Consider the following 15316-nt stretch of genomic DNA (forward strand, 5'->3'; position numbering starts at 1 on the left):
GAAAAGCTAAATTTATATCACGCTATCTTACGATAGATACAATACATAGATTCAGAAGTGAACTGCCATATCATTGCTAACTAGTTTTATTCCCGAAGTACAGAACTTTCTCCACGTTTCATATTTTTTCTGTTTTTTTTTTTTTTGTCTTTTATAAGCTCTACCTCTTCCTTTCCGTAACGGAATGAAACTAGGAGATTCAACGATACAGATCATATTAGCATTACGTATGTACGTGTACCGTATAAAACATTTGAGTCAATACATGTAGAAAAAAAAAAAGATACAGCGATCAAAAATCACCGATATAAAGTCACGGACGAGCGAGGAGGCGTCTGGATACATAAATCCAGATTTTTCGTTTGAATAAAAGCCATAACGCGGGGATTTATGGGATTGCGTTCCACACGGATGATCTAAAAGTGAAAAATCATTGTAGATCCGCATACCTTGTACACCTCTACCTACGCCTATGTGTATACAGGTACCTAGATCGGTTATCGCGGTATGTATAATATTAATGCATAGATATTTGCGCGGCAGTTTACGGCCATGGATTTAAATCTTGCATACCTAGATTCGCGATTTTTAACACCTTTTAATACCTGCGTGCTAATGCGATACGTGACGCGAATCGAACACGAAAGTGTGTGCATGCCGGGAGCGGCGTGTTACGGGTACCTACGTATAAGCAAAATAACGATTAAACGAAAGTGGGGCAGGTCTATTTAAACTTTATACCAGAGACCCGCGTGATGTTGTGTTGCGGTGTTTTCTTTCACATGCGCGCGTATCGGCGTATATATATATATATATATATATATATATAACTATATATGTACGCATGCGTACTTATGTACGTCGTTTTAACGAGTTTCAGAAAAGCCGCAAACTTCGTGTGCGTAATATTAAACATGTGATTCAGATTTGGCACGACCACGTGGCCTGCATCGGGCAATCTCATCCACGCTTCGTTTCGAACTACAACCAACAAATGGGGAAAAAGGGGGGGCAATAAAGAAAACGATGAAACTCTCTGAAGCGATTGATCTAGAAGATATATTTATAATATAACAGATACATTCTGGGGAACAATGATGGATATATGGAAGTAAACGTTGTACAAATTTTCCAAGTTATTCATGTCTTAGAATAGCGGAGGTATAAAATTATTATCGCGATGCGAAGGAAATATTTTTTAATCTCTTTGGTTATCGGTGGAAGAAAATGTTAAATGGGTTCAGGATGAGGTGCGAAATCTGCAGACGTCTGTCGCTGAGACCCTGCAGACGAATGTTTCGAGTGAACATGCTGCAAGAGCACCTTGAAAGCGATAACGTGTAAAAATTGCCCGTTAGGATATCGAAAATCGTTGAACAAATCGCTTCGCAGTAAGTGGGAACACCCTGCAAACGATCGACACTTCTATACCTAAAGACAAAGTGCTTCGCCTTATATACCGACATACGTCTGGCGATGGCGATTTGTTACGTCCTTGTTTTAACGTCGCTTGTTGCCCCTTCTTCTTCTTCTTCTTCTATTTTTTTCTTATATCGTTTTAGCATGCAGTAGAAGTTTTCATCTCGTCATTAACGATCGGTTCACCTCGAAACGTTATACTGTAGGGAGTTTTAATGTCTCCTCGTTAAATTCGTCGAATCGCTCATAACTCGGTCATCTCTCGAATTAGGTATACAACAACGCAAGAAAAGTTATTTTTTCATAGTAAGAATTGAATTCTGATACCAGAAAATTTTATTTATAATCGGAGCGATGTGTGGCTTAAAATTGTGGTGAAGCAACGTTTTTGCATCTCTGCGTCACATTCGTTCAACAAATCATATATCGCTTAGGAACTTTTTTCACTCTACGAAATTGATCAAAATGTAGAAAGGCTGCCTAGGTATATACGTGTGTGTTTGTGTGTGTGTGTTCATTTTGTTGCGCAAAGAGTTGGCCGTTGGTACCGCATATCGCATCATTTCCCTCACCGTCGTGTTTATACATTGTAACGTTATAGATATGCTCCCACATGACTTTTGGCCAGGGTACAGCTGCTTTGCACACGTCACCGCGCACTTTGCATATATACGTCTCTCCGTTCCTGCTATACGTACGATACGTTAGAGGGAGAGCGCGAGAGAGAGAGAGAGAGCCAGATAACAAGACGAAGTAACGAAAAAAAAAGAAAAAAAGAAAAAAGAAATGTGGACTAAGATAAAAAAAAAATACCCGAGACGACTCGCGCGATCTCAATCTTGCTATATCGCATGCCACGAATTATATTGCATATTCTTATGCAATATAAACGATCGCGAGATATTGCAACATATGGAAAACGTCTTTACTGTTGCGGCAAAACCCCGTCAACTACCACTCGGCAATCGGGTTTGTAATATAGGTATGTAAATCCGTAGATCGTAGACGTAAAGTTTATATCCACGCCCGTTCCGTTGTGGCCGAAATTAACTAATAGGAAAATGTAACATTATATTACGACCGGATGAGCTAATCAAATTGCAAAGACCAAGTCAAAGAGTGTGTAAAAATTCCTCGTTTCACTGTACTGGAGGAGGACGTAGGCGCGCTGGAGCGGATCTGTTTTAGAATATTATATATATATTTCATTTGGTGCCATCTCGTGCCGTTTCGTTCCAACAGCAACTCTAATTGGCCTGGCCGATGAAATTGATATTTTTATACGCCTCGGACTGCCGGTGTCCGAGTTATACATATACATCCAGCTTTTCGAGTGCGTATGCACTCCGTCACGTGGCCTCTTATGCCAACGTAGAAATAAAGACGACGCCGACTCACGGTTACACCTTAATACGTATTGCCTGCAACTCGTGCGCAACGTCGTATCATCATCGTCCTCGGTACGTATCGTACATGCACGTATGCACGTAATGTACGCGTGAGGCGTGTGTCAAAAAGTACGTGAATAATACGTGCAACGCCTTGTGTACTTGCAGCAGGTAACGCGAACCACGTGGGGCGTTGGTAAGACTGCATCGTCGACACCTTTTGGCGATTGGTGTAATATGAGCCTGATCAAGGCTGGCGCCGTTGTTTTTACTAAATACACCGGTCGTTGATTTTCTTTCTTTTTTTCTTTTTTTTTTTTTTTTCTTGTTTCAAACTGAAATCACGATCTTGACACGTTTTCTCCCTTACTTGAGGTTAAAATTGAAAATTAATCAACCCCATTACGGAAATTCCTACACGTCGATTCGCGTTAACGGACGGCCGTTTGTTTGACATAGATGGATGATCCTTTTATCGGAGTCACCCTCAGCTATCTAATGTGAAAAAAAATATCACAGCTGTCGATTATTTGCTTTTCTTATACATACACGTGCGAACATGTATCGTACATGATGTACTAGACGTTTAAGGTAAGGTCGTTCGATTTCGTACGTTCTCCTCGGTCATCTTCGCACACTTGTCACTTTTCTCATGTCCCTTGCATCGAATTCGATACCAATTGTACGGCTCTTGGTCATGGTTGGTTATTCACGAAATGTGCATGATTGGAATAACTTATCCATTGTTGCACGGGCAAGAGACGCACGTTTCTGCCGTTTTAGTGATTGGACTATGAAAATCGTGACGTAAACCGAGGTTAGTTATTCGCTCGATCGAAATACTGGCCAGTGGCTGCTGCATAATCTCGGTAGATTTATTCAGTAGCACCAATTTAAATGCGTGGAAGTTAGCTCTTGTTCTTTTATTTTATTCTTTACGTTTTCTGTATTCTTTCTTTTTTCTTATTTTTTTTTTTTTTTCCTATCCTATTTTACATTTCATTTTGTCACTCTTCCCGTTTATCTCTTTTTTCCTATCCCACTATCACAATATAGAGCAATGCTTCGTCTGTGTACGTACGTTATACGTGACGTAGGTACATACAGACATACAGTATTCCTAACGTGCGAAGCATATTTCGTACTCCTACACAAAATTTGTCGGACAACCGATTCTACGCTATCTATTAGTCGTCCGTAAACTCGTAACTTGTGTTTTATTTTTGTGAAATAAGTAAATAAATGAATTTTAAAAAAAAAAAAAAAAAAATGAACAAATCCAGCTGCTGTAACCAACGTTGCGGCCTTGATGCCAGTCTGGATCTACGCAAAGGAAGAAAGAAAGACAAGGAAAAAAGAAAAACGGACGCGGTAGTGCAGGAAACGGCGACTACGTTTTTTTTTTTTTACCTTTGTACTTGTAGTTGATGCAAATATTGTACATACTCGATCGACTTGCAGAGGTTCCATAAGTCGAGCGGTTTTACCCTCGTTATAGCTGCAGCATATATGCATACAATATGTAATTTGATCGGTAAGGTTGGTTTTTTTATTTTTATTTTTTTTTTTCCCCCTCATTTCCTCCAATACGATCGGTATGACGAGTTGATAAGAGGGCGAAGTTTGACTTGCTGATGATCGTTGCCAGCCGATCGACGGTGAGGACGCGTGACATTGAAGGATCGAATAGTTACAATCGAACGTCCCCATGCCTCGCGAATCGACGAATTTCATTTCTAACTTGTTGACCGTTGACTTTTGTTGACCGGAAACGCGCGTCTATCGATCGTGGCTGAATTTTTTCTATGCTGAAACGTATTAGCGAACTGGTTAAAACCGGTTAGCAGTCATGGGATTTTCATTGCTACGTAGCTAATTTGAAAATTTTCCTTCCATTTTCAGGTATCAAGGTGAAAAGAGAACGATCCGAGCTCGATGACCTCTTCTGCGAAGAAAAAATGCTCATCATCGATGGTAAGTGTTTCGATCGGCATATGTAACATCGTATTGTATTAAATTCATCGTGATCGACGTCGTGTTTAAGACGCAATTCAGCCACGGATCATCAACGTCAGGCGGATCAGTCCGACTGTAGGATTGATGCGAGTAACCTAGGCAACTGTAAATCGTTGTACATACGCAGCGACGAAGATGGCTAATTTGTTCACGCCTTTGTGCAACTGACCTGCATCGTTGGAAATTTATGTTACGGGCAGGGACGTTATGGAAACTGTGTAAAAGTGTCGTTATCGTCGTCGAGTGGACATCGGTTAACAAGACCTTAGGTCGAGAATTGGATAATAAGAGAACGACGAGATAACGAGGGAGGAGCAGTCGTGCAGTCTACGCGTTGCGCCGACTAGAGAAAGGAAGAGAGAGAGGGGGGGGGGGAGAGAGAGAGAGACAAATTCGACTCGTCAAAACGAACGTTTGACAGTTTTCCAAGATACATAATATCCTGTGTGCACGCCGGTTTGACTCACCTTAAGTAAACTTAGAACCGCCTGTCCACAGAGTCTCTCTCTCTCTCTCTCTCTCTCTCTCCGTCTGACGACTGACTTTCAAACCGACCCTCCTCCGAATATACATTACGTAACGATTCGCGTCCACTGGGAAGACCTCTTGTTCGTTATTGCCTGTACAATCGATATCGCATGGATATCTTTTGGATACATGCCGTTCGTTTTGTTATATCGCATCCTGATTGTACAGTGAAAAATTGGGACCAATTTTTGATACGGGGGTTAAACACATTATTTTAATTGACAATTTATTGCGATTAAGAAAATTGGGGTGAACGTTGTTCAGGCGTTACTCGTTCTACCAATGCTAGGCAACTGCGGTATAAAGTGTATGTATATGATTTTTTAATTTCCGCGAGCAAACGAATGAAAATTTTTCTTCCGAAGTGATATGATGGATTTTTGGTTATTTTTATTTTGAAATGACCAATGATACGTTGCGCCTGACGATGTGGGGAATTTATATTTCATTTGAAATGTTGAAAACAAATCGTAACTATTTATGTATACCTACAACAGTGCTGAAAAAAAAAGCTCGGAACTCGGTAATGTACCTAACTGCATCAAACAAGGAAGAAGGGATTGATTCTTTCGGTACTGTACCTGTATAGTTTAATTTCGAAAAATTAAGGAAGTGCTAGAAGAGAGAGAGACGTTTCTTCTACAATCAGACAGAATGTGGTTATAGGCGAGGAAAGCTTACGCGGGTATAATATGGGTTCAAGGATATTCCTTATACCTATATATTAAAGGATCGCACCTCGTTGATCGGTCAGTGAGATATCGCGTACCTAGTCATCTATAAGTTGTGCAGAATTCGAAGCTTCACGGTAAATTCGCCGCTCTCGCGCCTCGAGTAATCGAGTATATCCATTCTCTGATCGCTCGACGCTCTTGTTTTTTGCGAGACGATGTATAGTATATGCATACAATGATATCTCGCATATTTTTTCTCGATACAGTGAGGCCAGAGAAACCCCCGGAGCCGTGAACTCCGGGGTTGAAGAAGGTTATGAAATTGAGAAAATTTAATTCGTTATTTTGAGATTACAAAAAAATTAATTAACCTTCATTTGTACGCCGTGTATGTAACTACTTTTCAATTATCATCATTTCGTCTATCAAGTTTTGAAGAGTTTTGTTTATTACGCCACCTCTGCTTTCACGCATTCTCCACTTTGCTGGTATTATCAACGTTATCCCATTGCGAAATTAAGGTATACGTATAGAACAAAATGAAAATTTGCCTTCGCACTTGCAATTATACACAGGTATCTATGTACGATGTCTCGACGTTGCTTTTATACAGGGGTATGATAATTGAAATACATACACGCGTCGAAAAAAGAAGGAGAACAATGACGATGACCACTCGCTAAAATCCACAGGTGAAGAAGTTAGAGGTATACGCGTATACGGTATGAAAAAAATTCGCCGTACGTGCATGTATACCCGCTGTGTATAATTACAAACGGACTGCTTGACCGTGAGGCGAGAGACGAACGTTTGCCCACCTATAACACATATGTGTATACATTATATCCGAAGCCGAGAGGGATATAGATAGTAAGATATAAAGAGAAGGAGAGAGAGAAGGAGACAGGTTAAATATAAAACCACGTGCCATGCCTCGGTTGCGGGGAGCAAATACCTGCAGCAACGGTGGGTAAATAAAATAATAACCAATGGTCAGGATCGAGAATTGTCTAAAGGGGGGGGGGGGCAGAAGAGACGTCCACCTCTACCTCCCCCACCTACATACATATCTACAATATGTCTTTATATACAATATAAAAATGTGGTCGCGCATACGTGCGTATACTTGCAGGCTACGTCCGCGTCACGGGTATTTGTGCGTGCGTATGCGTATCGTACACATGTTTGCATACGCATGCATACGTGCAGGAGTTTGGGAAACGTGTGTTGTCCACGCGACGCTCGGTGATCGACGTCGATCACGCCGTGTGAATTAACACCCCCCCCCCCCCAACGTCAGACGCCCCCCTCCAAACCCCCCCTCCGCAGCCGGTGGGAGTGACGAGTGCTCAAAGCCGCCGCCGCCGCCGCCGCCGCGGTATCTCCGCCGTTGAGAGGCTTCTCTCAGTCGGCGTTCGCGACTCGCGCGATACGAGTGTCAAATTCTTGCGACGACTCGTCCTGCATCGGCTCTTTGATTTCGCCTCTTCGTTCGTCGATCCTCTTTCCTTGCCGCACGCCCGTATCGCGTTAATCCGTGTCGTCGAGGCAGGGAGGGGCAGAGGCGCCTGCGTAACACCGGTAACTCGTTTCGAACCTTCGCGTTTCTTACATGCATATCTGCATACCTGTATACCTGAAGGTTTGCCTTGTTGTGTTGCATTGATTAATCTATGAACTGCACTACGCTGAACGGTAAAGAGCAGAAACAACAAAAAATAAAAAATTTAATTGGATTCGTACCTAATTTTAAGGATCTTCTTTGCGGATGCGTATACTCTTCGTCAAGGAATTTTTGGTAACAGAGGGTATGAACTGATTGTTCGATTCGTCTCTGTGTTTTCTTGTTTATCGTATATATATATACGACTGTCGTACAAAAGAGACTTTAAATAAATCGTCGAATCTGTAACAAAGAAGGATAAATTTACCCATTTACTCTTTGGATTCTTTATGTACGAATGTGATACACGTGCAGCTATCGTAACGAACACTTATACCTATATCTCAACGATATTTTTTCAATTCAAAAACAATATACTTGTTATCGTACCTATTTACGTATACTTATACGGTTTGTCTGATATAATAATTTTCTGTAAACGAATGTGATGTATAAATAATAAATTGCATAATCGAGTTGTGCTGTATATACCAAGGAAAGGTGGATTTTTCATCATTTTTTCGTCTTGAACTCGAAGATAAAGAAGGCATATGAAGTTAAGAGATTTAACTTGAGAATGACATTTACGCCTGTATTTAGCACAGTTGACGTATAATAGTGAAAATAACAGAATAACCCGTCAAACAAATTGATAATCGATCGACCGAAAATCAGAACAACTGTTTTCCACGTCGGAATGAAAAACAATTCTCCAGTGAAATATTCAATGATCAAACAACCGTTATGTCGAAAAATGTGTAAACGTGCTGATATTGAATAAAAGTGTCGATGACTCATGCACTCAGCCAGTGAATTTTTCGCGCCTTTTAAATGCCGCAGGTTGACAAAGTTTTCCTAAATTGTGTGAATTCGAGGTGTCGAGGTGGCAGCTAGTGTGTTCAGGACTCTCGTGATTCCTCTGCGCCAGCCGTTTTCCTCTCGAATAATCCATCCATCATATCGTAGAATCGGAGCCGATTAATCCGGAAGATCGGTCGAGGGTGTAGTCTTCCTCTTTCTCTTCCTCCTCCCCTTTTCACCCCCGGCCCCGGAGGCGATCGACCCGAAATTTCGGACAGAAATGTGAAGAAGAGGGTCGTGTCAACCTGGAAATATCGAGGAGACTTTGAACGAAAAATGGGCGTTCTGTTGCTCGGGGAAGGGACGCCGACTGTCCAGGCTCCCAACGGCATGAATTTGGGAAAGACGTCGACATCACCTTGCGAGGCAAACAACAACCTAGGCGGTCTACGGGACGCTAATTATAATAGCACGACGTCGACGAGCGACGTTGTCGGGATAATAAGCGTCGACGACTCTGTGCGCTGGATGCCACCGCCGCCAAAGAAGAAATGGATACGGCATTACCTTTTGGGTAAGCCAGACACTGACCTTGACATTTTCGCCCGATCACCGAAGGTCGTTCATCCACGATCGGATTGTATTCTTTTCTCTTTTTTACTTTTTACTCTTGGTAGCTTCCCCCTCCCCCCTTGTCCTCCCTGTACTACCTGGATCGTTAATTCGTTTCGCATCCGATTGTAGTGTGGCACGTAATGGAAAACCTGGAATTGTCTGGGAATTTTTTTTTTTTTTTTTTTCAAAAGTTTTTTTGCCGGATTTTTTTTTTTTTTTTTTTAATTTCATATACGTAGAGAGTCGGGCAGAGATTTGACTGGGACTTTTACGTACGATAGGGTGGTCCTTATTTGGGGATCGGAATATTTTTTATTGCGATACCTACCGGATCTGTTCCAAATCATTAGAAAAGGATCTGTGTGAAGTTTTAAGTCACTACGTGGACTGGAACACATGCCTCTAAGCTTTGAAATGTTTTAAATGTAAAATACATGTAGTTTTTATAACCAGTTATTTCGTTTTTTATAACTTTGGTATTAATTAAGGGAGCGATTTAAAACTGAACAGTTTTGTTGCTTATAACGATAGGAACAAATCCAGGGAATTTAAAAATTTTGTCATAATTTTATAATATATTTCTATTTATATTGAAATTTGATAGCATCACTTTCATTAGCTTTATGCATAAGGGAGTAATAATTATAAAATTTCGATATTTTTATGGTTTGTTCCTATCGGTATGAGCACAAACGCTGGCAAGTATCGAATCGGTCCTTTAAGTTATACCAAAGTCATATAAAACGAATTAACTGGATTTAAAAACTACCTATATTTTACATTTGACACTTTCGGAGCTTAGAGGAACGTGTTCCAGTTGACGTAGAGGCTTAAAACTTTACACAGATTTCTTTTTAATGATTTGGAACAGATCTGGGGGGCGTCTCAATGAAAATAACTAATTTATTGACTAAAATTTGTTCAACATTCGAACGATCGAATGAACTCGGCTTACGCGCTTTGATATTTCCCACTCATTTCACGCTGTGTAATCTATAATGATACGAACAAGTTTATCAAACGTTTCAAATTGATAATGAGTATAAGTTAAATCGCCATAGGAGATTCAGGAGAATAGCGAAAAAGTTTGCAAGGATCGAGTAGTGACGTTCTTCAGGTCAACAGATTCGTCGGGAATTTTCAAAAACGAGAAAACTGTGTGTAAAATTTTTGTACAATGTATAATAATGAAAAAGGACTTTCGCGAATGTAATAACTAGATTGCATAATTGATAGCTAATTGTATTATGATCTGGGTATCGATTGCTGCAAAGAAAAGACAGAGAAGAGGAAAAAAAAGAGAAAACAATTCGATATGTTACGAGTTTTCATTTATGTCAAACGGTTCGCGTCGCTCTTGCATGTAACATGTAAATTAGGGTGTTTCAGAAAAACATCAATTTACGACTTTCCATTCTGGCACTCCCTAAAAAGTTTGTTTAGATCGAAAGAAAAATTCTGTCGAAAGATTAGCATTTTTACGTTATGTGTGGAAGATCACGCTTAGTTAATTTTTTAATTTTGTATGTTTTTTTTTTTTAATTTATGAAGAATCGTGAATACAATTTTTATTTTTGTTTTATGCTGCCTACATCGATCATAATATCGATTTACGTCACTAAGACCCACACTTGTAATGTTTAAGTCTCCAGTTGATGTTTGAGATGTGAATCTCCCGAATTTTTCATTATTAATTCAATTTTATAGAATAGTTATAATTCAATACGAATTTTTAATTCAGGAAAATAAGATTCCGGTTGATATGTTATTGTTCTTTTACGGATTGTGCTCTTTGGATCGAACATGTCAATGTCAGGAGATAAATAATAATTGAAGTGCTGCAACGTGTTGCTTCGCTAATTTAAAAATATGTAAGAAAAAAAGTGAAAAATAATGTAATACGCTCATCTTTTTACCGAATCTTCTTTTTTTAACCTAAACAAACTTTTTAGCGGATTGTTTTTTTACTCAAACATCCTAATGTGCATGTATGTGAGGGTGGTTCTTATTCAAAATCAACTTCAAATAATTCGAAAACAATCGCCTAATTTTTTCAAATTTTTACATCGACTCTAAGATAGTCCGCATTGCGATCGAAGGTTCTTATGGAAATTAACATGGGTAAAACTTTTTTTCTCAGTATATATATATTATTGCAAGAGTAATAATGTTCCAAATAATCTGTAACCGCGAGGTTTTGGTGAGAATTAGTGCTAATATCTGGGAAAAAATACACATCATCGTACGAGGCAATCTCGACGAATTGCACAACCTCGAAACCTGACCTTTTTTTTTAATTTAGAGGAAGCGCAATTCGTCTATGTGTATTATTTTTTTCATACAGTATCACTAATGCCGACTAAAACCTCGCAGTTACAGGTTTTTTGGAACATTATTACTTGCACGATAAAATATATAGTGGGAAAAAAAGTTTTTCTCACGTCACTTCCGTAAGAAACTTCGATCACAATGCGGGCTGTCTCAGAATTGCTGTAAGAATCTGAAAAAATTTGGCGACTCTTTTTAAATGATTTGAAATTGATTTCAGTGATGGGGCGGTAAAAATTCGTCAACACCCTAAACAAGGACCACCCTAATATATATACATATATAACGCATAGATTGACGCGAATCCCGATGGCTGATGAGGATAACAATCGTCGAGCACGTGGCCATCGTGTGCATAATGTACTGGTTAGGTAGATAGCGTGCAGCTCTCGTGTGTAATACACACATCAGTCAGTCGGTGCTGCGTTGTGCACACGTGGCCAGACTTGCCGTCCTTGTTCGTGCCAAGATGCGGCAGCGCTTGCGTTTCAATAAGCTAACGCGAATTGCACGTGCATGTCAGTCGTTGCAAATCACCGGTCGGTAGTTAACGAAACAATTTTCCTGTCATCTGTACGTAGGGGGTATTCCGTGATATCTCGATCAAGATTCCACGTCGACCTCTCGGATCGAAAGATTTATCATTTTTTGTGGATGTACGTGACGAAAAACGCGATTGAATTTTTTTTTTTTTTTTTTACCACAATCTTTCAAACCAGCGTATCTGAAGTATGATTGAAAAACTGCAAAATAAAACCCGACTTTCTAAAATCTGACAAAATTCAGCTAAAATTTGGCAAATGTAACAAAATTTTTGACACCTGCGAGAAGATGGAGATTTCATTATTATTGGATTGCATTTTTGACGTAAGAGTGAACATAAAAGCTCATTACAATATGGTCCGAAAAATGTATATTCAGAAGAATATTATAATTTCAAAAATTTTGTTACGTTTTAAAAGATTTGTCTGAATTTTGTCAAATTTTACAAAGTGGGGGTTTTTATAAATAGTTTTTAGCATGGTGAGAAAATAATGTTTCAATACTGTTTTATATGTTGAATAATATTTAGAAATTTATTGTAGAGAGTGATGATGTTTCGAAAATATGAAATTCGGGAACGGCGCGTAGTATAACGCGTGTTACGACGGTTTGTATTTAATTGGACGTTGGGTATATTTTGTTCATCAGAGCGGAAAGCGTGACGTGAAAATTAACAGAAGTGAGAGAGAATTTCGAACGTCGGGCAATTCGTTTTGTATGTAAGCTTGATTTAGGGGGTAGTTAAACGGGGACATTGATAGTCGGGGTAAATGTGCTTATGATATTTCGGCAACGCGCCACGTGTCTCGAGTTTGCGGGCGAAAATATGATTTTCTTTTTTCCTCTTCTGCTACATTTCATTCTCACCGCATTCCGAGCCTCGTATGTGATTACAAGCGGGTTCCATCTATAATAATGTACACGGCCAGAGATCGTCGTCGCTCGCGCGTTTTGATCAGAGTTACACATTACACACATGCCGAAGAAACTCGTGCAGGATAAACTTGGGCTGAAATAACCCCTAGCATCTCGTAAATGCTTCAACCCGAAAATATCCTGGGACGGCAGCAAAACAAAACTAATTTAAGAAACGTGCGCGGTTCGTCGTTTGCGAACGAACGACTCTGTGAGGATAGGAGAGGATAGGAGACGAAGAGAAAAGATAACCGAACGTTTCTTCTTCTTTTTCTTTTTTTCCCTATCAACACACGAGTCATCGAAATTCACACCTCGCAAACAAGCGTACGTATTTCATTCGCAACGTATTCTTTCCGTCAGGGGTAATCCTGTTTCTCAAAATTCCACGTCGAAACTATTTTTGCATAATAATTTGCCGTCTTTCAGATCGAATTTTCTCTTTAGCTTGTACATATTCGTTGACAAATCTATATCTCACGTTTCTTGGTGTAATCCGTACACTTTATTCAATAGTTGATAAGCTCGTTATGTTATTTCCAGCTCTTGCGCTTCTCTCTTTGCTGGATTTTTCGTGTAATATTTATTTTTGTTTGTTCAACTTTGTTGAATATTATTGTTAGTCGGGAGGGGAGGCTCTGACCCTCGAGTAATATGTTCTCTCGGAGGTATTCACTTGTACGAAAGTATCCAGATGAATATCTGGAGGAATTGAAACTGCATTTCTTGTTAAAATTGTGAGTTTGCTGTAACCGTTTCTTTCAATCTTTAAATTAAACCCAAGTCGTAACGAAACTGTACGAATAGAAATATCTAGTCGCCGTTTCAAAGTACGATGAGAAAGAACCGCTGGTGGTAATAGAAAAATTATTACAACCCACGTTGAGTGAATTAGATAGATGAACTTTATTAACGAATAACTAATGGTATACGTATGGTAATTAAATGAACAATAAGTATTGATCTTTGTAACCGATCATGAACGCTCAAACCCGGATCTCAACCTGACTCTAAAGTTGAGCTTGAAGTACAGATTGTATAATGTAATCCGTCCACGTGATTTTTACATATACCTACGGGTCTTGCTTCGATCTTTAGCGATTTCAAACGAAACCTCGCACACTGATCGAAGGTCATTAACATCTCGACGGTATTATATCCGTATCGTTTCGTGCATAAGATAACATATTTGCCAGAGTTAAAACGAGACGGGGGTACACTTTTGTTACACAACGTTCATGGAAATAAGACATTGCTGTACATTTTTCGTTCTCAAAATCTAATCGAAATATTTTTATCATCTCGTTGAAGACATAAATACGCGTATAATATTACGCATTTATGAAATTGATTAAAATTTTTATTATTACTACTCGTCGATAGACGTGCGAAAAGTTAATTTAAAAAAAAAAAAAGAAAACTCCCTCTTCTCTAAATCACGTTATCTGAATTAAGGCATCGCGTTTTATAATCCGGTCAATGCCAGCCTGCAGCAGCGAAGTAGAAGGAGACGGAAGCAGAGAAGAAGGAGAAAGGCGATTTTGAAAACCATCAGCCACCTCCGTGTTGTACCTACGTATTATTGTACGTACGTATTATATACATATATCGCCTCCAAATATTTCTAACAAGAGTTTCGGGGCACCAACAACCGTAATAACAACCTGCACGCGGAGGGATCAGATTGCGAGAATTTATAAGCTCTAGGAAATCGTGCCTCGATTTATCGTGTGACGAATGTCCGGTCGAGTGACTTTTAAATTTAAATACTTCTCTCCTCACCTCGCCGTCCATGATCGCTATGATTCTTAAATCCGATAACAGTTGCCCGCCGCGTTTTTTCTTCCCATTACGTATTCTTCTTCGTCTTCTTCTTCTTTTTCTTCCTCCTCTTCTTCTCGCTCCTTCAGACTCTCGATATCTGTATTTACACGCACAGAATACGTGCATCTGTATTTGGTACTTTATGCTCGCGTGATTTTTGTTCCATCTAATTCACTTTTTGTTCTTCTCCTGTCTTATTTTTTATTTTTTTTTATTTTATTTCGTTGCTTTCGTCATGCTTTTTCCAAACTTTACTTCTTTGTTTATTTATTTATTTACTTATTTAGTTTTTTTTGCATTCTTCCCTCGTGGCCTTTGACTTGGATGTTCCAGGATTGTAATTCGAGAGTTCAACAGCTGCTACCAATCGCGTCGTTCTATCGTGTCGCATTGCCTTTGATCGTTGAGCAGGTTACGTCGTGTGTACCTAGACTTGAAACTCTAGTGGTTTTAGAATATACGAATTTCTCCAGATAATAATAAAAGATGGCGGACGTCGGAAGACGGGGATTGGAATTCAGCTGGTTTTCCAATCCTTTCAATCTTCTACGCTAAACTATTCGAGGTTCAAGTATCGAACATTTCTATCCATCCCATCGTCG

At 39.5% G+C, this 15316-nt stretch overlaps 1 protein-coding gene across 1 annotated transcript in view; it reads left to right on the plus strand.

Annotated features, from left to right (window-relative positions):
- Positions 1–15316, plus strand: part of LOC124214431 (uncharacterized) — a 93652-nt gene that overhangs the window by 40445 nt on the left and 37891 nt on the right. Inside the window, exons 3-5 of the mRNA XM_069134393.1 lie at positions 4710–4781; positions 4852–4913; positions 8655–9063. Coding sequence (XP_068990494.1) covers positions 4710–4781; positions 4852–4913; positions 8655–9063 — 543 coding nt within the window. The remainder of the gene's footprint in view (positions 1–4709; positions 4782–4851; positions 4914–8654; positions 9064–15316) is intronic.

Source organism: Neodiprion pinetum, chromosome 3 (genome assembly GCF_021155775.2).
Source record: "Neodiprion pinetum isolate iyNeoPine1 chromosome 3, iyNeoPine1.2, whole genome shotgun sequence".
Taxonomy (NCBI): Eukaryota; Metazoa; Arthropoda; class Insecta; order Hymenoptera; family Diprionidae; genus Neodiprion; species Neodiprion pinetum.